The 25,892-nt window shown below is 39.0% G+C and overlaps 3 protein-coding genes across 6 annotated transcripts; 2 read left to right on the top strand and 1 right to left on the bottom strand.

Moving 5' to 3' along the window:
* Positions 1-1,314: 1,314 nt before the first annotated feature.
* On the bottom strand, positions 1,315-9,051 carry rpp30 (ribonuclease P/MRP 30 subunit). Of its 3 annotated transcripts, XM_055021195.1 has the most exons (13): positions 8,971-9,051; positions 8,394-8,532; positions 7,390-7,431; positions 5,086-5,144; positions 4,873-4,995; positions 4,714-4,785; positions 3,446-3,535; positions 3,256-3,372; positions 3,153-3,182; positions 2,834-2,871; positions 2,491-2,570; positions 2,287-2,361; positions 1,315-1,500 (listed from the first exon to the last, which is right to left on the bottom strand). In XM_055021195.1, exons 1-13 carry the CDS (start codon positions 9,034-9,036, stop codon positions 1,454-1,456), a joined length of 978 nt encoding a protein of 325 aa, XP_054877170.1. In that variant the 5' UTR covers positions 9,037-9,051; the 3' UTR covers positions 1,315-1,453. The 3 variants fall into 3 exon arrangements, with proteins under 3 accessions (XP_054877170.1, XP_054877171.1, XP_054877172.1); XM_055021196.1 differs by lacking the exon at positions 8,971-9,051 and having other exon boundaries at positions 8,394-8,612; XM_055021197.1 differs by lacking the exons at positions 8,394-8,532; positions 8,971-9,051 and having other exon boundaries at positions 7,390-7,498.
* A 578-nt stretch (positions 9,052-9,629) lies between these two features.
* Positions 9,630-18,092, top strand: nudt13 (nudix (nucleoside diphosphate linked moiety X)-type motif 13). 2 transcript variants are annotated; one of them, XM_055021194.1, is made up of 9 exons: positions 9,630-9,805; positions 11,565-11,714; positions 11,800-11,942; positions 12,807-12,914; positions 13,018-13,124; positions 13,239-13,364; positions 15,485-15,596; positions 15,841-15,995; positions 16,215-18,092. In XM_055021194.1, the coding sequence occupies exons 2-9, from the start codon at positions 11,611-11,613 to the stop codon at positions 16,404-16,406; spliced, it is 1,047 nt and encodes a 348-aa protein (XP_054877169.1). In that variant the 5' UTR covers positions 9,630-9,805; positions 11,565-11,610; the 3' UTR covers positions 16,407-18,092. The 2 variants fall into 2 exon arrangements, with proteins under 2 accessions (XP_054877169.1, XP_054877168.1); XM_055021193.1 differs by having other exon boundaries at positions 9,630-9,820.
* A 1,625-nt stretch (positions 18,093-19,717) lies between these two features.
* Positions 19,718-25,113, top strand: si:ch211-207i20.2 (uncharacterized protein LOC568537 homolog). Its single transcript, XM_055021192.1, has 5 exons — positions 19,718-20,068; positions 21,394-21,547; positions 21,705-21,763; positions 21,840-21,936; positions 23,828-25,113. Exons 1-5 carry the CDS (start codon positions 19,892-19,894, stop codon positions 24,835-24,837), a joined length of 1,497 nt encoding a protein of 498 aa, XP_054877167.1. The 5' UTR covers positions 19,718-19,891; the 3' UTR covers positions 24,838-25,113.
* The last annotated feature ends 779 nt before the right edge of the window (positions 25,114-25,892 follow it).

The raw sequence follows: 25,892 nt of genomic DNA, 5'->3' as shown, positions 1-25,892 counted from the left end.
TTTGTTGTTAGAAAATTCTCTGAGCCATGATCCAGAGCAAAGTGTCTGTGGGGACTTTGAAGCCTAATGTGTGACTGTCTGAAGGAGAGGCTATTTGCAGATGCTGTCAGGGAACAATGAGCAGATCAAAGGTAAATATCTGCATGAATAAACATGCAGACATATGTGTGTGTGTGTTGTCACAGAACAGAATGAAGGCATTCTTAACTTGTTGACGTCCTGAGCTGCTTGTGTTGTGAATCACTTTCTTTTTTGTGCTCCATCATCTGTTCTTATCTTTTAGGAGTTTCCCCAGTGTTTCCTGAGTGCTGGGATTTCACATTATGATGCTAGATACTATTTTTATCATATTACCCTGTTATAAAAAACATATGAAGTTCATTTTGGCACTGAAAGGTGGACAAAAGTCCTGTTAGGCAGAAAGATTTCAGAATCAAAATACATAAAATATAACTGAACATAACAAACCACACAGCTTCTTACAGTTCAAACAATAAGTTAATAAATTTGAGCTGCCAAAAATAAAACTTTTAAATCATCAAATTCTTCATTTGAATATCTCAAAGAAGGATATTCAAATGAAGAATATCCTGACTGGTGCGGTGGTTCAGACCTCCATCTGATAGTGGAGTCAAAGCTTCAAGGCTTCAAACACAGCAGCACAGTGACATCTGCTGGACACTTAGGAGTGACCATAGGCATTTATTGGCCAATTTATAGGCATCAATTTCCTCAACTTTGGGGGATTTGATACTTACATGTGGATACAATCTTACCCACCGATCTTACCTACCTAAGTAAGGTTTAAAAACTAACCACTGTCCTCTGTTCCTCTTCCATGAGAGGTTTGACTGATAGATTGGCCCACCAGTTCATGTCTGCCTGTTTGCAGTTAATAGCGACTCCAATGGAAACTTTTTTCTACATTTAGCAACATTTCAGACAAAAAAAATACAAAAATTGGTGTTGGTCAAAATCAAAATCAGCAGGTAAGACTTTTAAAAGATTTGCCAGAAAACTGCAATCAGTGCACCCCAACATACGGTGGAATAAATACACATACATTCTTTGACTAAGTTAATTTCTCTTAAAAATAGTAAAAAAATTGTATTTAATTTTGGGGTTAACCTATGGAATGAAGACAAGATGTGACATTGTGATGTAGGCTGTGAGAATTCAGGCATGTCTTAAATAATCCAGCTAAAAAAAGATTCCCTATGAAGTCTGCTGTGGGCTATAGATAGGTCAGAAATTAACTCTCTTTTTGTGAGAAGTGCTGACGACACTATACATATACATACACACACACATACATCAATTTGCTAAAAAAGAATAGATAATTTATTTTTCAAACTTTATTGACCCAAAATTACAAATCAGTTTTAGGAGGCAATACATCTTCAAAAAGAGACAAGCAAAAACAGTAAAACAAATGAGAATAGTCTCTGCCTCCTCAATCCCTGTCGGTTGGTTTGGGTCGTTTGGCAGCAGGAGCTTCACCTGTAAAAGGAGAATGAGAGAAAATATCATCCAACAGGGAAATATAGCTAAACTGCAGGAAACGCTGGTAAACATAGAGAAAATGGTGAACCTAAGAGAACCAGGGAACCAAAGAGAACAGGAGGGGCTGGGCAATACGTCACTAGTCTGTGTCAGTAGATCATGCATATCTCCACAGTCTACCAACTATCTGAGCCATATTAGATACACTGATAGAAAAACGATAAGAGTTTTTGATTTTGCCCCCCATCACTAGTTTGAGTAACTCATTTAAGATAAAAACAGAGTGATTCAATGTGACAAGCACAGAAATGACACTTTCATGGAACTTATAAAATAAATAAGCAGCACAAACACCATCATCTTCTTCCTCTGTTTGGTTTTCCTCATCTTCTTTACCTCTTGTGGTTTCTACATTCCCATCAACTTCAACATTCAAATCTAAAAACCTTAAAGATATTACTCACTGCTGTTGTCCTGGATGAAGCTAGTGCAATCATGCCTATCATTTGACATTTACCCAGAATGTATTGCAGCTTAACCAACATAGTTAAGCTGCAATATTGTCACACGGATATTGTCCGTGTGACAATATCTTATTTAAATTAATAAAAACCAAACAGCTTACAGTATTTTTATTGTATTGCTTTTACATCTAAAATAAATATTATTCAATAGAACTAATCATGGATCCCTTTAAGAAACACCTGAGGTATTACTTAATTCAAGTTCTGCAGCTCAGTTAATGCTGCTTCGTATCTGATTCATGAATGTGAAAAGACCTACTGCCGTCACTGTCCTGAAGGGCCTCCTGCTGACTGTTCCTGGTGTACACAATGCCACTAGCAGTCTTCCTGGTTTCTGGAGACAAAGAACAAAGTCAAAAATGTGATATAACAGATGAACAGACAGATGAACTCTTGATGAACAGGCAGACTGAGATTAACCAACAGGAAGCTTCTGCAGCTGCAAGGCTTCATCATAATTTACCTGCATGCAGTAAAACGGCTCTGCAGGTGGAAGACACGGCTTCTTTAGAATCAGCATCTGACAGACCAAACAGCGTCCCTCTGAGAGACTCGTCAGGAACACAACACACCAATTTTTTCCCTGCAATACACTGAATCCAGTTCCACACTTTACTACAAAAAACACTGCACTGTTTTACAGGAAGAGCATAGCATGGCACCAGAGGGATGCCATCACACTGCTGAACTGCTGCCTCTCTCACTGTTCCTGCTCCACACACTGGAGTCTGATGCAAAGCTTTGATTTCCATGTTCCTTCAGAGTGGGAGAGACCTATCAGACAATTATCACCAGCCGGAGGATACAGATTAATGATGTCATAAGGTCCTCTAAGCTCCAAAGCCTTAAAAAAACACACACAAACACAAAGTTAGAGAGCCATGCTGGCCCCAGAGGACCAAACTGTCTCTTTGACAATTAATCATGGATAAAGTTTACTGGCTGGTGTGGAGTATTAACAATAGGTAACAAATGTAATTTGATGTTTTGCATCATTAAAAAATATTAAGAAATGATACTTAGTGTTACTGAGTGTTACTAGCATTAGCAAATGATAACCATCATCAAGTAGTTTTCATTAATACAGACTGACTGGGTTCTCTCCACACATTATTGATCACTGACCTTCTCAGCTGCACTTGAGACAATGACGTTCTGAAAGAGGAACAGTTTCAAAATTTCAGACCTGAAATTTGCAGGTCGCAGAATCATATGCAAGAACACCAACCTTTCCTTTGCAGCTTTCCATCAAACAAACAGCGTTGGCAATAGTGTATCGCCTCATGGTGGAGTCCCTGAGTGCTGAGGCATATGATACCTCAAACACCACTCCTCTGTCAATGGCCTACACAATGACAGATGCAGTAAACACTCACAAACAAGGAAGCAAGCCAGGAAATGTGGAATGAGGTAGTCACCCCGTTTATGGGCGCTCTCTTGAAGAAGAAGGGAAGTTTCTCTGTCATCGAGATGCAAATGATGTCAACGTCCCACTCCATGCAGATTGTCTGTCACAAACACACAGTGTTACTATGCATTACTCCACTAAAACTATCAGAGTGCTCTTAGCTCAGAGAGACGTTTCTCAGCATTGACGCTTTCATACAGAAAGCGTCAATGCTTTCTGTATGAAAAGCATCTCCTGAGGGAGAAAGCAGAAAAAACCTAAAGACAGTTTTCAGGGTTTTTTTTTAGTTTTTAGTTTCCTAAAGGCAGTTTTACACTGCAACTTGAAGTTACAAAACTCAGATTTTTTTTTCTCTTATGCAGCTTGTATCTGAATTTTTTTTAAGGCAGACTGATCAACACAGATCAAATTTTATAAGTGGCAACTCAGGCCACTTATATATGTGATTTTAAATCTGATATGCATCTCAACTTTTCAAATTTGACTTGGCCACTTTCACCCAGACTGTAAATCAGTGATACTCAACAAACATCACTGATCTGATACACACTAAGTAAGAAGACAAAAACCATGGCAGACAATAATGAGGATTAAGTTGTTAATGTGCGGGCTCCGGTTGGACAACTACTTTTAAACCGCAACATACGCTCCATCATTTTACTCCATGTTTACTTTTACCAGCACTGAGCATGTGCCCTACTATGCATCTGCACATAAGTTGCATCTATTCGGAAATATGAACCACATTAAAAAAAAATCTGAATTGAGGAATAAGGCTTGCAGTGTGAAACGCTACCTAAATACAAAAGAATTCTGAGCCTTTTGATGCTGCATCAGCAACAAACGTTTCTGAAAAGTATATCGTTATTGTGAACCTGCATAGGACGTCAATACTGCAAAAGAGACCCTGTCCTGCCTCTCCTTCTGCAGACTTCCTGCTTGGTGTAAGTGAACTAACAGCTGGGCGCCAATATCAAGGCTGAATCTCAGTCTCCTCCTTCCACCTAACCCTCAACCTGACATTTTTTCTCAGCTTCCCATTCCTGTGAAATGGAGGTCAGCAGGGAAAAATAGCAGTGAATGCTGATATGTCACTATTACTCGTTTTTCTCAAAGGGAGCAGCCATAATTCCCACATGGCGAACTGTATGCTGCCATTTGGCCAACAGTGAAAACTTTGTTTTAACAAGGTGAGCTATAGGTGAGCTAAAACAAACAAAAACAGTGAAGCATCATCCTGCTTCAGCTCAGATTAAACATAGAGTCAGTAAATCTCACATGGAAGAGCTTCTCGGTGGTCGGCTGAATGGCCAGGAGGTCAAAGGCACGAAACTCTGTAGCATATGACCTCTAGGAAAGCAAAATACACAAACACACATCACAACTTCAGAAAAAAAAGCTTTCATCTGGTACTCTGATCAACAATGGAAAACTCACAAAGGGACTGGCCTCTGACATCACCATTGTTAGTCTATTCAGCACTTTGATTGGATGAGAGCGACCCTGTACCACAGGTAGCTGACCAATCAGCTCACTGATCGGCACTGGCGATGGAACTTCCTACAGAGGGGAAACAAACAAACAAACTTTACTGAGCAGTGACTGACAGGAGAACAGGATGTTCAGTAACAGCACAGCAGCTAATCGCACCTGTTTCTCCTTGGTTGTGGGTTCAAATACATAGTTGATGGCAACAGTGGAGAATCCCACTGCAGAAGGAACAAACATGCTATAATTAAAACAGTAAATCTAAAGTGGATTAATTAATGGTTGAAATATCTCATTAATTTTATGAAGGTTGGTTACTATTTAATCATGTAACTATAGATTTCTGGAGACACACCCAATAAAGAATCTCATAATTTCAATCCAGCATATATTTTTGTTGGGAATAAAAATAAAGCGTCATATTTGTTCAGCAAATCGGGGTAGTGGTCTTCTCTGGGAGCATCTGCGTGCCACTCAGTTTCTGTCTTTTTGGGATTGCAGTTCTGTGGTGAATCACCCTGCTGTGGCTAGCTGTGGCTAGCTGTGGATTCAGCTGGAATCAGAAAGATCTAAAGAAAAAAGAGTGTTGAGTCTGTTGAGTCAATGTTAGATTTATGTGATGGTTCAAATAGTTTTTATGATTATTTACAGTTGAAGATGAGACTTATTTGCTTTAGTTTAAAAAAGTAGTTTTGCAAGATATTTTAAGTTAAAGACCTTGTTGAATGAAAAACTGTGTGTGTAGTGATGATGTTAGTGTTGATCATTTTAAAATATATATTTTTGATCTTGGCAGGAAATGAAATGGTTATTTAAAAATAAACTACAGCAGTGCTGGCCCAAGACTCCATGGGGCCCAAAACAAAATTTGGTTAAGGGGCCCCAAAGTTCTGCTAATAATGTTGACTGGCTGCAATCAGCAATCAGATAATTCACACATCTGCTATACACTCATAGCATTTCTGACGGTGCTGTTTACATTATATCCTATATGCATGTATAATATAAGATACATTTACCGGCCAGTCAATTTATCTGCACCAATTTCCTTCATTTTGGGGTATCAGTAATGAGCCAATACTTACATGAGAAGACAATCTTATCCACTAACCTTAAAATGCCGTAGTTGATAACGTGTGATAACATTATCAAAACTTTTCAATGTCTAACAAATGTTTTTACATCAGGCTACATGGCTACTTCATTAATATATCAAAGAGCTACTTTAAGCTGTAGTTGGAGATATGTTGTTTGCTACTGAGCATGACCATTTATGTGGCTAAAACAAACATTATTGTATAAGTTGTTTGTACAAGTTGATTTATGCATCAACCTATAAGTTATGAGACTTATGCAGGAGCACTGTTAAAATTATTTGAAGGCAGATACCTTTTCACTGGCATGTGCCTTCAACATGCCAATAAGCCCCTCTTTGAATAAGAGGGGCTTATTTACTCAGTGTATTATTTCACTATTAGTTTATTAATGTGGTTCATTAGTTTGGATAACCTGAACCACAATCAATCAATGAAGAAAAAACATGGTCACCAAAAATGCACCAGACAAACCTGCAGGCCAGGGCCGGTTCTAGACAAGGGCTAAGAGGGGTACCAAAGAAATTATACTAAAAACTGTCTTTTGTTAATATTCAGTGGTGGGGGTTTTTAAACCTTCAGATATTTGGTTTAACAATTAAATAAAAATTGTAGCGCTGGACTTACAGCTGCTGTATCAAGATAGGACCACACTTTCCATCTGCTAGATAATTTCATAACATTTATATATCGCTGGTCTCTGTTAAAATATTAGCATTTATGGGCCCCTGAAGCCCTGGGGGGACCTTATGAAGCTGCTGACTTATATTCCAGTATCACCAGTAATACTTATGTATAATACTTATATATTTCCTGTCTACTTAACATCTTTTCATACAAAAACACAATGGACCGCCTCGGTGCCCCAACCACCGGGCTTTGTAAGTTTTCTAGGGGAAAATCTGTATTTGAATAAATATTTTGGTAATAATCTTGAAAATACCAGAATTTTATATTTTTGGCTATCTGATGACTTAAACGTAAAATATCAAATCAGATGTTATAATCAGTATCTCAGTACTTGAGTAGACCTTTTACCATTTCTTTTTACACTAAAGCTTAAGTCATTTATTAGACTTTCTTTCTATTTCTAAAGTAAACACTACTGTGATCCGAGTACAGTTTTGGGTACTCAAACACGTGAACGACTGCTCTGTGAATGACTTTTTTTTCCATATAAAAACCACTGCCATAAAACAATGTCCATTACTACAGCGGTCATCCCATCCCATGAAACACATTTCTGAGACACACATAGCAATCATCAATCAAATGAACATGTGAAAGCCCTGCTGTTGTTCTGAACTATAATAGACCGAATGGGATGGATTGACAGACCAGACCCAGGCCCGGTGACCGGAAGTGGACTCACAGTGAGCTGCGGTCTCTACCAGCCTCTGCAGGCCGCTCCTCCCTGCAGAAAACAGCACATTCAGATCCATGAACACAGACATCCTGCTGCAGCGAGGTGGAAACGAACTGACTGCTGGGAGTGGGAATCTTCTTTGACGTTCTTGTCGGTTTGGCTAACAAGGATGAGGCGCATTACTGCCACCAACTGGTGATGATACGCGCCAATTTCTTCTCACTGTGAGAAGAGGGTGTGAATGGAAGATTGAGAGTGTTTGTATATGTTCTTCTATAATTTTGAATGAATTGTTTAAAGATGTGAAGTCAAGGGCCTTAATTCCATCTTTTTCAACTTTAATCTTTGGAATATTTTCTTGATCAAAAGGCATTTCTTTTTCCATATAAAGTTAAAGTTTATTTTACTAATATTGGTACAGATTTGTTTGGGAACATCAAGAAGGGTTGGATAAACGAGTCCAGATAAACCTTCAGCTTTGACTATTAGTGAACGTCCTAAAACAGAGAGATCTCTCTGGAGACAGATTCAATCTTTCTACAATTATTTATTTCATTTTTTTAAGTAATTCGCCTTTGTTTAGATTTAGAGTCAAACCAGAAGCTTTGGAGAAGGTATTGATTTCAAGAATTTTTTTTATTTCACATTCAGTCTTTAAAAAAAAGTGCAGCAAACTGGGACATCACAATATTTCTGTTTGTAACATTAATCCCTGTAATTTTTTTCCTTGATTTTAATTGAAAGAATTTGCATGGCCAGAATAAACAAATATGGGGAGACTGGACACCTTTGTCTGAGACCTCTTTTCAAATAAAATATTTTAGAGCCGCCATGTGACAATGTTACAGATGCATTACAATTCCTATATAACATTTGACAACTTTTAATTAAGATTTGTCCATATCCGAATACTTCTAATGTTTTGAACAAAAATGTATGTTCAACTGTGTCAGAAGTAAATCTGAGTAATCCAGCAGACCCAACATAAGTGATATTAGTTATATATCTACCTGGTATGAATCCAGACTGAGTTTTATCAACCATTTCTTCCAGAGTATTCTTAATTTTTGTAGCAATACCACCCGTGTAACAGCTTCCCCTCATGCCCGTCCCGTCATACACACAAAGGAGGCCAGTTGGTTGAATTTTCTGTAATAAAATGGTCAACACAAATTAGCACAGTGAGCTCCACTACTGGTCCACCAGCTCTCCGCATACACAGTAGAGCGCTGAACAGACTGCCTCACAAACAATTATTACAATCTGGCTTAACAACATATTTTTCTAACAGAGGAACGTATAATGATATTTGATTATTAATACTTCTTTAAAATTAATTTAACACAATCTGATCTATCTCCTATAAATGAAGAAAAAAACAAAAAAAATAGACATAGACAGCAGTCAAATTTAACTAATAAACTATTTAACAGTAACTTCTAACTGAAACAGGGAACAAACAAACTGACAAGCTGTTAAATACAGCTAACCGACAATACAACAGACAAACCGACAAACTCAACTGAAGAAAAACTGACAAACATAACTGACAAAATAAATTACTAATAAATAATATAACATAATTACCTGTAATAAATGGTCAACACAAATTAGCACAGTGAGCTCCACTGCTGGTCCACCAGCTCTCCGCATACTGTAATAAAACTCCACGTCAGTCTTTGAGCACACCCACTATGACTGCTCAGAAAAGAACTGGATTTGGTGACTTACCACAGTAGAGCGCTGAACAGACTGCGTGGAATTTACGGTTTAGTTTTCTATTTATAGGCAACCAGTAGGGGGCGCCAAAAACCATTCATCACATGGTAATTACAAAACATATTTTAGCAAGAATTTCATCTGTATCTATTACCCGTTACACCTGCAATAATTTTATAGTCTTTTTGTAGTAATGTAATTGGTCAACAGTTAGCCAGAAGAAGCATGTCTTTTTGTGATTTTGGGATCACTGTGATCAGATTTGAGTCATTGTTGGTGGAGTGATCCAGAATCAAAACTTTCAAGATATACTTGATGTAAAAATGGCAGTAGCTGTTCTGAAAACGTTTTATAAAAGCATGTATTGAGACGATCAGTCCTGGGTGATTCATTCAGTTTTCATGTAAGTGCAGTGTAAATGATCAAATACAACAACCAACGAAGCCAAATTTACGCTTTTATTTTGAAAACCGAAACGTAAAATGAAGCAGTCACGTGACCCATACAATGCGAGGCATTGTTATCAGTCACGTAGTTTTCGACACAAGCATCGAAGGAGGGCTTCATCTGACACGCCCCTTTTTACTCTGTACACGCCTCGAAGCCTGGCTTCAGAAGACCCATCATCACCACTGCAGAGAACATGATCAACCAGCAGGTGGAACCAAGAATAAGTCAGCAGCAGCAGAAGAAGAGATACGCGGTACGGAACATTCAGGTACCGGACACAAGAGCTGATACTCAAACACAAACAGCAGGCCTTTAATTTGCAACCACAACATCTGACTGTACACGTCAGGCCCACTAGATGCTGCTCCCTGTCACAGCCGAACCTTTCCGTGGCTTTACTGACAGCAGGTCGACACAGAACTCTGGCATAACAGACCAGTTGGTTTGGGTTCCTGCTCAGAACCATCAGTCAGGAGGTTGACAGAAAAACAGCAACGGAGAGTTGATTCACAGAACCAGGAAAGCGGATTTAGCCTGTGTATTTTCCGGATATCTTGGTTTAAGTCTCGATTCGGTTTCACAAAAGAGAACACATAAGTTACCATGGCGATTTCTTTAGTGCAACTGACCTGCTCCAGAACAGGCTAATAGTCAGGCTTAGTTAAGCTGCCTTTGCTGAAACTGTTAAACAAGAAATTGTCCCTTCAAAACAAAAAGCTCTTTCTCTGGAGGACGTTCCACAGGAGAGAACGTTCCACAGCAGAGAGCGTTTCACAGCAGAGAACGTTCCACAGCTGTTCAGACATCCAATGTCTTTTTTCTGCATTCGTTCCTCGTCCTCATTCAATTTGTTGTTCCTTTTTTTCATTATGTTACAAGTCCGATGGACAATAAACAATCACCAGAATGACGTTAATTATTAATATTTATTGTTTCACACATAAACAGGATTCCCCGCTAGCTCTAAACTGTGTAACCCGAGGTGGGGATCACACCAAATGTATAACGGTATTATGCGTTGAAGGGAAGTGCCTCAAAAGAAACAGGAAACGAACAAAATAAATAAAAAGCCCGCCCTCAGGTACCAGAAAATGAAAACAATCCTACTCTGGACTAACAAAAAAACAAAACTCTAAAAGGACAGCAGGAGGCAGTGCGAAGATAATAGTTTAAAAGACAGTTTTCCCAGATACTGACCAAATGTATGTACGTTTTTGAAATGTGGAAAATGTTCTCAATAAGTTGTCTAGCATTTAACAAATACAATTAATTTAGATTATTTTGACTGATCTAAGACAAGATAAGTTTGGTCTGATTTAACTTCAGACAATGAGAAAAAAAATCAGTGTCTTTTTAGTTGCTGTATTTAAACTTCTGGTTTCAATTGTATGTTGACAGGCAGGTGTCATCCAACCTCACCAAGTAAGGACTTGACATTTTTATAATAAATGATTCAATTAGCTGGAAACTAGCACAAAGAACCCAAGACCAACATGATAAAACCTTCTAGCTATTGTATCAGTTAATTATTAATTAATTATTGTTATTGAACATAAGGAGCATGTTTTGTGTAAAGCTCCACACATCTCTGAGGTTCACCAGAGAAACTGTTCAGTCAAGGAGACATCTTCTTGAAAGACTGAGAAAGAAATGCACAGAATTGACAGATTTTGAGACCTAATTCAACATTTTTTATAATGACTTTTGAGGACTTATGAGGCCTATTACTTCAGAGGGAATGATCATTTAGTGTAGCATAGTAGTTCAGTACTGTAACTGTTAACGGAATTTGTTTTTAAAATCCAAATTAGTCATGCCTTATGACATGAAAAGGATTATTTTCTGAAAAGTCAAAACTTTGCTTCTGTAAAATAACTCCAAGCTATGTGAGTGCTTCACACGACTGCATGGGCTCTTGAGTGTTGTGTCTCACTGGTTGCACTTAAGATGAACAGTTTTCTTGTACCATCACTGCTATATGTACCTAACTTTACCTTGCTGTCTTTCTGCAGGCAGTAGAACCAGAGCAGCCTTTTTCATAGCTCTCAGATTCAGAGCATGATCCAGTCCAGCATGTCGGCATTAAGGCCCCTGAAGACCCTTTTCTTTGGAGAACATTACAGTCTTACCCGGTTCTGCTCAGGCTTTGTGTCCAGAATGAGGTTCAGGAGCTCATGTGCAATTGATTGACTGATTGATTGACTGATTGATTGATTGATTGATTGATTGATTGATCAATCTCTTCAGGTACATAAACAGGCTGAAGGAGAATGATGCAGCATGTCTTTCAGCGCTGCAAAATGGGCACATTTTCCTGTTTCATCGCCTCATCCCACTGCTGCAGTGCAGTGATCCAGAAACCTTTAGACCTGTTGCTCTCAGCTACTCAGGTATGCAACCTCAGAAAATGAAACAGACCTTCAATTAACATCCTCAAAAACTGAAGTACAAGATCAGTCACCGAGGCAAACCTCACACCAAGAATGATACACACAAAACTTAACATAGTACCTCAGATGTAACCCAATGCAGAACCTGAACATCCATTGTCTAACATTGATATCTTTAATAATAATAGAGTTTATTTATAAGCATTGTAAAAGGAATATCTTAAGGCCTTTCGTTAAAACAGTCAGTGGATTATGGTGCACTCAGAGTGTCAGTGTTAAGGCTACTCTTGCAGAGTGACCAGTTTTCAAAAATCAAAAACTGCCAGAGTAGTTTCAAGGAGGAGGGTTTCAACTCATCCAAAACAAAAAGCACTTGCAGAGAGTTTTCTAGTTTCAAAGGTGTGTTTTCTTTACTTATAAAAATAACAGAAATATTCTCCGAGTTGACTTACAAAAAACCGAAATATAAACGTAAATTGGTGCGGTAGAAAAACTGTATCACTTCTCACAATCAGATCCACCACAGCAGCTGCTTCTGCTTGTTAATCACTGACAAGGAGGCGGGTCTAAGCAAAACAAACAATGAATAAATAAACAACAATAGATCTACCATTCACATAACCTTAGATCTGTAACATTAATAACTTGGCAAATATAAATTAATCTGATTCTTAACAGTCAGGTAGGGCATTCCATAGATGTGGAGCAAGAAGGCCCTATCCACGGTTCCAAGTTAGGTTTTGGGTATGTGGAGAAAGTTTGAGTTGGTGGAGTGGAGTGAGGGTCACCAGGGGAGCTGGTGCCTATCTCCAGCAGGCGAGTAGCAGGGTAACCTGATCATTGTTCTTTGGCTTTATCTTCTAGAGGTCCAGTCAATCCTGCATAAATGTGGTTCTGATGGATCCTTGCTAAAAGAATCCATTCTGATTGGCTGTTCTGAGCATAACCATGCTCAGTTCTGTCTGGATGTGGGTAAGAGCATGTTGGACTCTTTCTATGTGTCACTTCAGACTTTGAGAAAGTTTTTGCCTGATTGAGTTCTGGGGGTTCTGTTTGGATTCTTAAATGTTTTCAGGGGAACTGGATCCAGCCGCAATCGCAAAGAATTGTAAGGGAACGTTCATGGATCTCAGGAAAGCTTTCTTTCTCCTAGAAGGAGTTGAGGCACCTGTAATCGCCAAAGTGAGTAACTACTACTGGACTTTCTTGTTCTGTTTTTTGTGATAGACCAGAACTCCAGAGTTTCTTCATGGAATCTAATTTGTGTTCTGGTCCTGACATTTGTGTGTTTTGCAGGCTCAGGCTTTGCTCCGATGGCACCAGATTAACAGGTTCTGTGGCGCTACGGGCCAGCTGACCCAACGGAACCAGGCTGGAAGCCAGAGGGCCTGCAGCAGCAGCTCTATTGTCTACTACCCAAAGGTGTTAAAATAGAACCAAATAGGGTCAGAGTCTGTCTTAGTTACAAATTTCTGTTACGCTTGTTTGTGAATAAGAATGTCATGACACCATCATAAACATGAGTGAGTCTTCATAAATATTTATCACTGTTCTCCTGGACTTTGAAAACAATATGTAGCTTTAAGTTATCAAAGCTAAAGTTAAATCAGAAATACTTTTATCACAAATTTATGTCAGATCATGATTTCTTGGTTAATGTCATAACAAAATTTTTAATTTTTGTCTCATGAAGATGTAACGCATTGATCTGTGCACCGAAGCGCATGAAATGCATTTTATCTAAATCTTTTTCATTTTGACGTTTCTCTTTAAAATGTATTAGTTTTTATTTTTTGTGAGGTGACCAAAAGCATCTTTTAAATAAAATATATAATTATTATTATTAATTTAAATACTTATACTACTACAAGGAAGGACAGTTGTGATGGTAATTGCCTCACGTAGTGGCAGTCTTCTGGATATTTATACAAATTTACATATGTATTTATGAGTGACTATTTCCGGCAAATTGAGCTTTATAAAGGAAAGGTGCACAGATATGTGCGTGCACACGGCTTTATACATCCACATTTTTTGTGCGCTGCACTTTTCTAAAATTGCCAGTTTTTGAAAGTGTGAAAGCTGTGAACTCTGAGGCCCTTCATCTGAAGTAGTGACTTTTCTTGCCCCCTGAACTTTTCCACATTCTCTTTCTCCAACCACAGACTTTGATGTATTTTTGAGATTTTATGTGACAGAACCAATTAATACATAGTTGTGAAGTATGCATGTACAGGCTTTGATCTAAACCCAGAGTGTTAAAGTCATTTTAATCTCTGGCAACATCAAGATATCAACTCTATGTGGTTAAGTAGATAGAGTCTTGTATTTGGAAGGCTGTAGGTTCAGTTCCAGCTTCCTCTTGTTACATGTCAATGTGTCCTTGGGCAAAGCATTTAACATATTTTTGTATAAATATGAGTGTTTGTGAGTGCAATTCAAAAATAATGTGTAAAGTACTTTGAATGGTCAAAATGACTGCAAAGTGCAATAGAAGTTCAATTCTTTTACTCTTGAGATTCACAGAGCTGAAGTTTATTTTCTAATTAGGTAACTTCTAAAGGCTTTTGGGTACACTGTACTCTAACTAAGGTTTTCAGAGCAACTGGAAGTAAATACAAAAGCTTGTAAAAACATTAAACATGTATCATTTTCTTCCCATTTGGTGGCAGACATCCACTTGTACCATTTAAGAGGTTGCTTCCTCTTAAATGGGAGTTTTCCTCTCTACTGTTGGAAAACAGTAGAGATGCTCTGAATGAAAGATTGCTGTAAAGTAAATGACACAACACAACTGATAGTCTTCCATCCATCCATCCATTTTTTGAGCACCCTTGTCCCTAACGGGGTCGGGAGGTGCTGGTGTCTATCTCCAGCTGCGTTCCGGGCGAGAGGCGGGGTGCAATGTTAATCAGACCCTGGACAGGTCGCAAGTCTGTCGCAGGGCAACACAAAGACAAACAGGACAAACAACCACACACATTCACACCTAGGGAGAATTTGGGAAGGCCAATTAACCTGACAGTCATGTTTTTGGACTGTGGGAGAAAGCCGGAGAACCCGGAGAGAATCCACGCATACACAGGGACAACATGCACACTCCATGCAGAAAGACCCCGGGCCGGGAATCGAACCCAGGACCTTCTTGCTGCAAGGCAACAGCGCCACTGTGCAGCCCACTGATAGTCTTTTGGTAATGAATAAGATAATTTATTTGTCTCTCATGGGAGAAATTTGTCTCAGAAGAGGAGACAAACCTGCAGCACAGGAAAGACTGAACATTACTGTCACTACATGCTGGTCAGGAGGAGTGAATCCTGGACCAGCAAAAAAGTGTCTCAAGTGAAGCCTTGAGACACTTTTGCAAAGTATCTCAAGGTGACATTTATAACTGCTATATAAACTGAATTGAGCTAATTTGAAAGCCACTGCATGACCAAGCTTGAATTTATACAGATCTAAGTTAAGACAGAATCAGTGTTAAACCAACACATTAGTGGACATTTGACTGTCAGTCTTATGAGTGAATGGTTTTCTTTTAGATGTCTCCAGTGGTGATTGTCCTGGTGTCTGATGGGAAACGTTGTTTGTTGGGCCGTCAGTCATCCTTCCCTTGTGGGTTGTATAGTGCTCTTGCTGGCTTCTGTGACATGGGTGAGTCTCACCAGTTGTTGATACATCTAGTGATGTCAAAGCAGGGGTTCTCAAATCCAGGAGTCAAGGGACACCGGTCCTGCAATTGAGAGAACTACCCCAGGTTCAACACACTTTAACCACATAGCTTAGAGCAGTCAAGTTCTCCAGAGTCCTGCGAATGACCTGGTAATTTGACTCAAGTTTTGTAAAACAGATACATATCTAATACTTGCAATATGTAATGCATGTGTGTTGCTTCTAGGGGAGTCTTTGGAAGAGGCTCTGCGCAGGGAGGTAGCAGAAGAGGTGGGTCTGGAGGTACAGAACATCATCTACAGTTCATCACAGCACTGGCCTTTCCCTCAAAGCTCCTTCATGCTGGCCTGCCATGCCACTGTTAGCCCTGCCCACTCTCAGGTGACTAGGCCTTTTAAAAGTTAAAATTTGTAATCAGAGTTTCTGCTAAACTTTAGATCAAATCAGTTGGGATAAAACAGTTAGAATCAGTTTATATCGGAGCTCTGCTTTAAATGAGCAGATAAAAAATAAAGGAGTACTGGTCGCTTGGAACCAGCTGCATGTGAAATGTTTAGTTAAATATAAGTTGCATATCATATGACCTGTTTTTTGTTCCAGCTGAATGTGGACCACTTGGAGCTGGAGGATGCTCGCTGGTTTACTGAGGAAGAAATCACCTTCGCTCTGCAGGTAAAAGCTCCACCACGGAGAGATCATCGACCCGCTGTCTGGCTGCCTCCCAAACACGCTGTTGCTCACCGCCTTATCATGGAGTGGAGGGAGCAGCAACACAGCAAGGACACAGAATGATGTCTGAGGAACAATAAAAGAACTCATGAAATAAAATCCTACTGTATTATCCCTAACTACGTCATCTAGACTCATTCTGAGAGTAAATCATCCTGGTTAACTCATGAAATGGTTCAGAGCAGTCCAAAAACTAGCTGGCATGTTGATAAAGTTCTCTTAATATGATTATATTGCTTATCCATCATCTTATGCCCTTCTCCCTAGTGGGGTCATGAGGGGTGCTGATGCATACCTACAGTGGTCAATGGGCAAAAGGTGGGGTCACCCTGGACAGGTCACCTGCCCATCACTCGGCAACACAGAGACAGGCAGGACAAACAATCATGTTCAAACTCACCCAAGAAGAATTTAGAGAGACCAGTCTACTCGACTGTCATGTTTTTGGACTGAGGCTGCACAGTCTGTGGATGCTGGAGTTGTCGTTACCTGACTAGGACTTGATACAGTGGATCATTAAATAATTAAAATTGATTTATTTTTATTACAGGCACAGTGCATATTACTAAGATTTCTGTAAACATGCCAAAGTTAGCCAGAAGGCTTTTTTTCACCTTCAGTTCTTAGACAGATGGTAAAACTTGCCCAGTCCTGCTGTTATGCCTAAGTCACAATGTTGGCATTCTCGGTATGGCACTTAAATGGTTTGCCTTGTATTTAGTGGGAAGAACCTGCTCTGTAATGATTCCTGCCTGCCTTTTTCCACTAATCCTATTTCATGCAGTGTCTAAAAGGGTCCATCAATGGAAGGTAAAACTCCCCAGTCTCCAGTCTTTTGCAAACTCCAACAGGTTTTCTTCAAACATTGTCCTGTATTCGACTCCGTCCTTCTTCCCTGACCCTGCTGAAGAGATGCACTGAGAAGATGTGGAGGTGAGAAATGTGGTCTAAGGTAATGTTGTCATGGTAACAATGTGTCTCCAAATGTTTTTATGTTTGTTGTACGTAAACTGGCTTCAGCTGCATAGCAATCACCTGCGCTTTTTTTGGAAAAAAAAATGACTATGTTAAATATGCCCTTTTGCTTCTCAAATACATTTTTAATATTTTATGAGGGAATATGTTAAAATATTAAAAATGTCAAATGAATACATTTTAAGACCATGCTTCTAACTCTCTTTTAAAAAATTTATTTTGTTGCACTTTTGAAAAGTATGTTTTTTTCTCAAATATAATTTAAATTCTAAATTTATAACTAAAATTATAGTTTGGGTAATCCGTTTACTTTGCATATATTTGTAAAAATGCATATTTTAAATGTACATTTTAAAAATATATTACAAATGCATATAAACAATACTTATCTGAAGTTGTACTTTTGTGACTATTTTCAAATAGTTTCTGTTTGTTTTAAATAAGTACATTTCAATAATGTCTGTAAGTACTTTGTAAGTAGTGTCTAAGTATATTTCAATGAAACACTTTCAGTGTTTACATGCATGTGAAAAAAGTATGCCTTAATCAAATTTTTATTGCAATATGATAATATCATGAATACAAAGTGTCCCTGAGAATCATACTTATTCAAAAGGACGTCACCATCAACTTTGTTTTTTAAAGTAAGAGTGCCAGCTGAATGCTGGCTGCCATGTGATGAATCACGCCATTGAATTTTCCAGAAGTTTATGTCATCAAGTGGAATGTGATTCTTGTCTCAAAAACAGAAATAAAGTTTTTTGTTGTATGGAACTTTTTTAAACCCATTGGTATACACTTTGTACATAATTATTATGCAAGTTGTAGTTATGAGGACTAGTATGATTGTTGAACAACTACTGCACTCTCAGTCAATTTCAAAATATTAACCTCTCAAATCTGAATAGTTAGGAAAATAAAAGTGACAATATCTATGTGTGCAAGATTGCTGGGCATCTATTAGTTCGCAAAATTATCATGCAACCGAATTGAAACTGAAAATGTTCTCATCTCACCTCTTTGTTCTCATCTGATAAAGTGAGAATAATAGCATACAACTCAAAATTGATAAATAAATATTTCTAACTTTTAAAAAATAAATCAGTGGCCAATAAAGCCACTTTTTTTTCAAGTCTGTCAATTTGTTGATCTGTTGATGATCTTTTTGTGCAGCAGCAACCACAGCCTCACACAGCCTGTGAAGTTTTCCTGCTCTCTTTTAAGAAAGACCCACAGGTTTTCAATGAGGTTTAGGTCTTCATTATTCTGTCATCTTTAAGGCCTTTACTGGCTAGCCACATCGAGGAGTACTTCATGTATGCGATGAAGCATTGTCCTGCATAAAAATCATGGTCTTCTTGAAAGATGCAGACTTTTTCCGATACCACTTCTTGAACAAAGTGTCTTCTAAAACTGGCAGTGGCTTTGGAGTTCATTTTGAGTCCATCTTCAACCTGAAAAGGTCCAACTAGCTCATGTTTAATAATAGCAGTCCATACCAGTACCTGCCTCTGCCTCGCTAGTGTCTGATTCAAAGTGGAGCTCTGTGCACACAGGTCCATCCACCTGCTTCATCAAGAGTCACTCTCATCTGATCAGTCCATAAAACCTTTGAAAGGTCTGTCTTCAGATCTGTCTTGGCCCAGTTTTGATGTTTCATCTTATGTGTTTTGTTCAGCCTTCCTGACCTTGACCATGTCTCTGAGCTCTGAACATCTTGTACTACTGGAAAAAGCAAAGAATTGTTCACAGTCACTTGCATGATGTACAAAAGCATATGCTATTTATTCAAATGAACAGGAGACTGTTTTGTATGTGCTTAAGTGACTCATAGATTTGTAGTTTTGAACACTTTAATTCTGTTCTGAGGAATCCAAAAAGTGACTGAGGAAAAACTCAGTCACTGAACATCATGGAATTGTCCAAATGCCAATTTTATTCCAAAACCTTGATTAATTGCCAAAAGCTGCTGAAAAAGAAGAAGAAAAAGGCTACAGTAAACTTGTTAAAAATAATTAGACAGCATTCATTAGGGGCTTGTTTTCATTGTGGAGAAAAAGGAGTGGAACATATTTTGATGAAATGTAGAAAATATTTAAGAGAAAAATAGAAAATGTAAAAGACAATGGAAATTTCAATAACAAATGTTTAATATATTAGTGAAGACTAATCACAGTGTTATAATTCAAATATCTACAAAGTATTTAAAAGACACAAAGTTAAACAGATTTATTTATTTATTTATTCATTTAGTTAGTTAGTTAAGGATGTTGAAGATACCCTTATCTATCCACAAATCCACAAATTACTGAGGCGTAATGGATTACACCTCAGTCCAGTTGATGGCAGTAGTACACAAAAATGTAAACTGCCAATAAAACGTCATAGAAGAAGAAAAACATACACACTGAAACGGAAGCTGTTCTATTCAGAGAAGAGTTTTGTTGTTTTGTTATAGAATTAGAACTGCTGTTTTAATTCACTGGTTTCCTCTCAGGTCAGTGAATTCTCAGCTTTTCCTCCAGTTAAACCTGCTCCTCTGGAGTCACTGACGCCACAGAAAGGCGGTCGCCATGAGCTCCACCGTGTCTCTGCACACTCAGCTTGCCGCCGTCATGGAAGCTCTGGTCCAAGCTGCGGTCGCGGAACTGGAACGGCTGGAGAAGGACAAGGAGCTTCCCAAGGCCCGAGGCAGCACAGAGGAGCGGCATGAGACGGGAAGAGTGCAGGAGGAGACCCGTGAGAAGTTGGTAAGGAGCTATAAGCTGCTACTAATGGATAATTAGCGTGAGTTCTTTGATGTTAAATGCTTCTGAGTAAATCGTAGAACGTCAGACTCACGATATTGTTTTATTTGAGAGCATACACAGAACTGTAAAACACAATATGTTTAATATTTGAAGAATAAACAAATAAACATGTTAGGATTGTTCATGCATTCAAACATGGACAAAAGGCAAAACTAAAAATGACAGACAGACTGTTCTATCTTGAACAATTTACATCTGGTTTGCCAAGAGATTTGGTTCGCAGCTGTTTACATATGGAAGGAAATAACGGCTACAGAGAAACTAAACAACTATTAAAGGAGCACTTTGGAAATGAAACTAAAGTTTCTGGAGCTTATTTGGATAAAGGCTTGATTAAAGCTGAGGATGGAAAAATGCTGCATGAATCCAGCATTTTCAAGATTTCAAGATACAGCATTTGAGAGGATGTTGTAATGCAATGCAAGATTTACAGTATTTAGAGAAACTTGAAATCCCATCAAACTTAAGGCTGCTAGCATCCAAACTACCTTCCAAACTGTGAGAAAGATGGTGAACCACAGCTTTAAGTTTGTCCAGACTGGACAAACTGATCAGGCGTGCCGGCTCTGTGGTCGGCATGAAGCTGGACTCTCTGGTGACGGTGGCAGAGGCGAGGACACTGAACAAACTGCTGGACATCATGGACGATAGCAGCCACCCTCTACACGCCGTCATCAGCAGCCAGAGGAGCCTGTTCAGTGACAGACTGCTGCTTCCCAAGTGCCGGACCAATAGATTCAAGAACTCCTTTGTCCCCCACGCCTTCAGACTGTACAACTCCTCACTGGGGGGTCGGAGGTGACACAGGACAGAGGGAAGAAGGAGTAGTTTTTCTACAAATGTGAACTCCATATTTATCAGGCCAAACCATACAGTGCAATACCATATCACTGGTCAATCTATCGACCAAATTGCTATAATTTCCTTTTGTGTTGTATTTATATTCTTTGTTTTGTATTTAATTTGTATTTTTTTGTATTTTGTGTATGCTTACTGTGTGCCACATTTTTGCCTGTGAGCTGCTGGTAACTATAATTTCCTGAGGGAGTCTTCCCAAGGGATCAATAAAGTCAAGTCTAAGTCTAAGTCTAAAGAGCTGGCAAGTTTACACTGTAAAAGTTCAAAGACGTAATGAGAACAACATCTCATAAACTGCTACCACAAAACCCCCATAAAATATTTTCAATGTTTGTTTTAAAATGAGTCACAAATGTTTTCAGATCCCCTCAGTATATCCCCAAAATATATTTGATATATTTTGATAGGTGCAGTTTGCCTCCATCATGGAAACTCTGGGAAACGAGGCTCTGGGGAGGATCCTGAACATCATGGATGAAGCCAGGCTTGTGGCTCAGGTGGGGCATGTCTGTAAGAAATCACAGACCAGCGTCCTCAACGTCCTCAGCCACACATCCGTGGGTATGAACACAGGAAATGCCCCCAACAATGTCACACACAAATCAAAGAAGATGGAGAGTTATGATGGAGAGTTATTATGTCAATAGTTTGGATGCCAGCAGCTTTAAATTTGATGGGATTTCAAGTTCCTCTAAATTCTGTTATTTGTTCCCAGCAGAGCTTGAGCACTCATATGGAGTCAGAAACCAAAACTGTAAGGCAGAAAGAGAAGCTCAGGTAAGTATATCTCACCTTTTCATGTCTGTGTTGCCTTCATCGACCTTACTGACATCTGGATGTTGGGTCACTCCAGCTGAAAGCAGGTGGTGATGCTGTGGAGACACAGTTTGTTCCAGTGGTCAGCGTTAAAGATGGACATGGGAACGTTGACCTGGAAGCCATTAGAGAGAGTGAGAACCTGATTCTTATCTGCTAGAAAATGAAAATTGAACATGTCAGCATTTTTCTCTAAATATGGTGTAAATGCATAACACTGTCACATGATGTCAGTAACACCACACAAAGAAATAACACAGATCAATCTATAACTTGGATTTAGTTCTAACTGGTGGCCTACTAAAAGATTTCTCTTCCAAGGTATCACTCTGGAAGCATCTAATGAGTTTGCTTATTTGACTTAAATTAATCTGATTAAATGTCAGAGGCTTACTGCAGGGACTAGTCTGGTCCCATTCGACCCTGCCTCCTTCGGCTTGGCCCTATGACATAAAAATTATGTCAAAATGCTAAATTTAGAATAGTTTACTGCACATGCGCCACGGCCATTTTAGTTTCAGACAAACAAGAGCAGCAAAGTTTGTGTTTGAGTCACATCCTCATCAGAGTTATGGAAACAACAAAACACTGCAACTGAGTCTGCTGGGGTGATTGCGACATATGAAGGTATTCCACTTCCTAAACCCCAAAGAAATGACAAGAAACGTCAGTGCTGAAATGTCATTCTCTAACTGACAACCTTCTGGACATCAAACCCTGCTTCAGCTGATTGGCCAGTCAGCCTGATCAGCCTGCAAATCTCCCAGCCAGACTTTCACTTTGAATTAGGCTGAATTATTTTAGAAATCGGGAGAAATAGATTTCTGGGATTTGGTTTACTTTCTTGATCAAAGCAACTGATAAAATCCTCTGATAATTTTGTTGAGAACAGCAACCAGCATTTAACACCATAAAGAACTCTTAAAAGTGACAATTTCCAGAAAGACTTGCACATTTTAACAACTATAGCACACAAAATCCAGCAAAAAAATAAAAAAGTACATTAGTTGTAAAAAAAAAAAAAAATCATTGAATTGTCTTTCCCTGAAACTGTGTGAGTGAACATTTTAAATATAATCAATTTGCAAGGAATGTTTTATGTTGCTGGACAAGCTCTAAAGGGAGCAGTACTTTTTACTACAGGGCCAAGTCGTTTGTGTCTTTTTTCTTTTTCTTTTTAGCTTTTTCCCTGAATTGGTAAAATTGTAAATGTAAAAATGTCCTCAGTTTATGTGCCTGATATGATGGCATGTTTGAACTAAAAAAATCAAGTGTGACTAAAAACAAACAGAAAGAAAAAAAAACTTCTGTTTGTACACAAAATGAATCTGTAATGTTTTGTGTTAATTTCTTTGCGTGTGTGAATTATTTCCGCTGTTACTGATATCTGGAGTGATTGTACAGGTTTGTTTTAAAGTACTGATGAATCCACATACATACTGTATAAAAATACACAAACTATTATTTCATAGTGGTTAACTAAATCACACTAAACTTTTCCCATTAGATTATGAAAATTATTTCAATATTTTTTAATGCAAGCATTAAAAAATATTTTGTACGATTATTTTCTTAGACACTGGAAGGAGCAAATGCTCTGATTCTATGACTTTAATGAATGAATGTGAGTGATACTACAAAAACAGTCAGATTAGCAATTTCTTAGACAGAATTGGAATTTATTATTGAAGTCAGTGTAAATACAATTAACCTTGAATATTCATGATGAGATTGAAATGAGTTTTATTTTTCACAAAAGCTTTTGTCTGGGAATGTTTGAGTTTACGAACCATATAATTAGATTTCTTCTTAGATAATGAGGGAGAAATATGATGTCTTTTTTTTACAGTGTGTGCAAAATAATTGTTATGTGCTCAGTACTTATTTTACACACACTATATTTTACAATGAAAGCAGTGACACTGGTTCAGGTCCAGATTTAATCTGAAATGAGTCATTCTCCAGAATCGTTGGTCAGTTCAGATGATGCCTCTGTTGAATATTGATTTTTGTGTTTTCTCTCAGGAGCTTGGGTTGAAAGTGCTTCATCTCCACCATCAGACCCACAGCCACTACCTTCAGAGTGTTCTGTTCTCTCTGAGACCTCCCAAAAGTTGTTCTCATGCTCTGTCTGCGGGAAGTTCTTCTCATCTCAAAGCAACCTAAAGTCTCACCAACTCATCCACACAGGGGAGAAGCCATTTGCCTGCAGCATCTGTAGCCGAGCCTTCCGCCAGCGCCAAAGCATGCAGAGCCACATGCGAACACACACTGGCGATCGCCCGTTCCAGTGTCCTGTGTGTGGAAAACGGTTTTCAAAGCAGGCACAGCTCAAGACACACACTGTCATACACACTGGAGAAAAGCCATACAGCTGTGATGTGTGTGGCCGTCGCTTTAACCTTCCACAGAATCTACACCGCCACAGTGTCACCCACAATAGGGAGAAGGTCTTTATCTGCAATGACTGTGGTAAGGGCTTCACCCGCGCCGTTACACTCAAAACACACCAGCTCATCCACAGCGGCCAGAAGCCCTTCAAATGTGAGCAATGCCCCAAATTGTTCAGGCATGCCGTCAACCTCAAGAACCACCAGAGGATCCACAGCGACCTGAGGCCCTACAGGTGTGACCTCTGCGGAAAGACGTTTCGACAGGCGGTGAATCTGAAGATTCATGGCCGCATCCACACTGGCGAGCGGCCCTTCAGTTGCCAGCAGTGTGGAAAAACATTCAGCCAGCAGAGCAGCCTGATCTCCCACAGCCGCACTCACTCCACAGACAGGCCCTTTCAATGCCCGACCTGTGATAAAAAATTCAACAATGCCAACAGCCTCAAGCTTCACCTGCGCATTCACACTGGAGAGAAGCCGTATGCCTGTGAAATATGTGGCAAGACCTTCAGCCAGGGAAGCCACCTGAGGACACATAAGAGGCATGTACATGCTGGAGGCAAGCAGTTCATCTGTGACAGGTGTGGGAAGAGGTATGCCGACCAGCGATACTTGAAGTTGCATAAGTGTTGCTATGCATGAACTGCCCAGAGTCAGCTGTCTCAGAAGAAAACAGTACTCTTCTTCTTCACTTTCCACAGTAAAGCACATCAGTTGCCAAGGAAACTGCTATGTTCTCAGTTGCAACATCGTTCTGTACAGAGGTTGGTCTCAGCGCTCAGTTTTATTTATGTTTAGCATTTCTGCGATCAAGTTTTATAAATTTCATATTTTCCAATATGAATGATGAATAAAATTTAAATGAGCTTATCTGCCTCAATGTGCTGTTTAAAAATAAATCAAAACATTCACTCTATAGCTTGCTGTCACTTCATGTAAGTCCAGTAGAAATCAAGATTTCTTTCACAAGGATAACCTGGACAAGAAAAGCAGCAGCACACATCATAGACAAATCAAATGACATCATGATGTCTCGATTTACTGGTTTAAAATATATACATTTAAATAAAATTTTTACTTGATTTGCTACAAAATCATCATAGTGTTTAACTAAAATGAGTTATTTTTGTCCATGCACACATGATGGCAAGCTTGCTGGATTGACCACCACCAGTAGCCAAGGCGACGGAGACAGGTGCAGCAGGAATCAAATCTAATGCAGAGCATTTATTGCATTAGGCACTGTTGATTCTCTGGTTGTGAGAGGTGGGGGATGGGGAGTAGAGTGGAGGTGGCTCTGAGGGGGGTGAGGGCATGCAGGCCCTCATGCTTCATCCCACAATATGCTGCCCTGGGATGTTGCCCATGTCAGAAGTTGCCACTGAATATATTACTTGCTTATTTTAATTATCATTTATTTTGAAGTAGCTGGAAAACACAGTACTGCCCCTTCAATAGAAGGCACATACAACACACAAGTTGTCGTACTGTTGATGAGTAATATGTGTTAACGCATGACATTTTGAGTCTACTGAACTTGTAAGCAGCATCATGTTCTTTATGTATCGGTTGCGGATTGTCTACCCACCAAAATAACATGAACTGTTCACACCCTGGAGGGCTTTCCACTCACAGCCACTTTTAAGTTAAATCAATCAGATTCAAATCACACAATGCAAATGTCCACTGATTAGTCA

This window comes from Poeciliopsis prolifica, unplaced genomic scaffold (genome assembly GCF_027474105.1).
Source record: "Poeciliopsis prolifica strain line A6 unplaced genomic scaffold, Auburn_PproV2 SCAFFOLD074, whole genome shotgun sequence".
Taxonomy (NCBI): domain Eukaryota; kingdom Metazoa; phylum Chordata; class Actinopteri; order Cyprinodontiformes; family Poeciliidae; genus Poeciliopsis; species Poeciliopsis prolifica.
This window is presented reverse-complemented; position numbering and strand designations above follow the sequence as displayed.

What these genes read in the sequence shown, in the direction of transcription:
- rpp30 (XM_055021195.1), bottom strand. Translation starts at nt 9,036, where the DNA reads ATGCGGAGAGCTGGTGGACCAGCAGTGGAGCTCACTGTGCTAATTTGT. An exon ending in GGTAGAGACCGCAGCTCACT is followed by an intron (nt 5,145 to 7,389) that starts GTGAGTCCACTT and finishes TTCCTTCTGCAG; the next exon opens with TGGGATTCTCCACTGTTGCC. An exon ending in CCACCGAGAAGCTCTTCCAT is followed by an intron (nt 3,536 to 4,713) that starts GTGAGATTTACT and finishes TGTTTGTGACAG; the next exon opens with ACAATCTGCATGGAGTGGGA.
- nudt13 (XM_055021194.1), top strand. Translation starts at nt 11,611, where the DNA reads ATGATCCAGTCCAGCATGTCGGCATTAAGGCCCCTGAAGACCCTTTTC. An exon ending in GGCTTTGTGTCCAGAATGAG is followed by an intron (nt 11,715 to 11,799) that starts GTTCAGGAGCTC and finishes CAATCTCTTCAG; the next exon opens with GTACATAAACAGGCTGAAGG. An exon ending in TGCTGGCTTCTGTGACATGG is followed by an intron (nt 15,597 to 15,840) that starts GTGAGTCTCACC and finishes TGTTGCTTCTAG; the next exon opens with GGGAGTCTTTGGAAGAGGCT.
- si:ch211-207i20.2 (XM_055021192.1), top strand. Translation starts at nt 19,892, where the DNA reads ATGAGCTCCACCGTGTCTCTGCACACTCAGCTTGCCGCCGTCATGGAA. An exon ending in CCTCAGCCACACATCCGTGG is followed by an intron (nt 21,548 to 21,704) that starts GTATGAACACAG and finishes TGTTCCCAGCAG; the next exon opens with AGCTTGAGCACTCATATGGA. An exon ending in CCTGGAAGCCATTAGAGAGA is followed by an intron (nt 21,937 to 23,827) that starts GTGAGAACCTGA and finishes GTTTTCTCTCAG; the next exon opens with GAGCTTGGGTTGAAAGTGCT.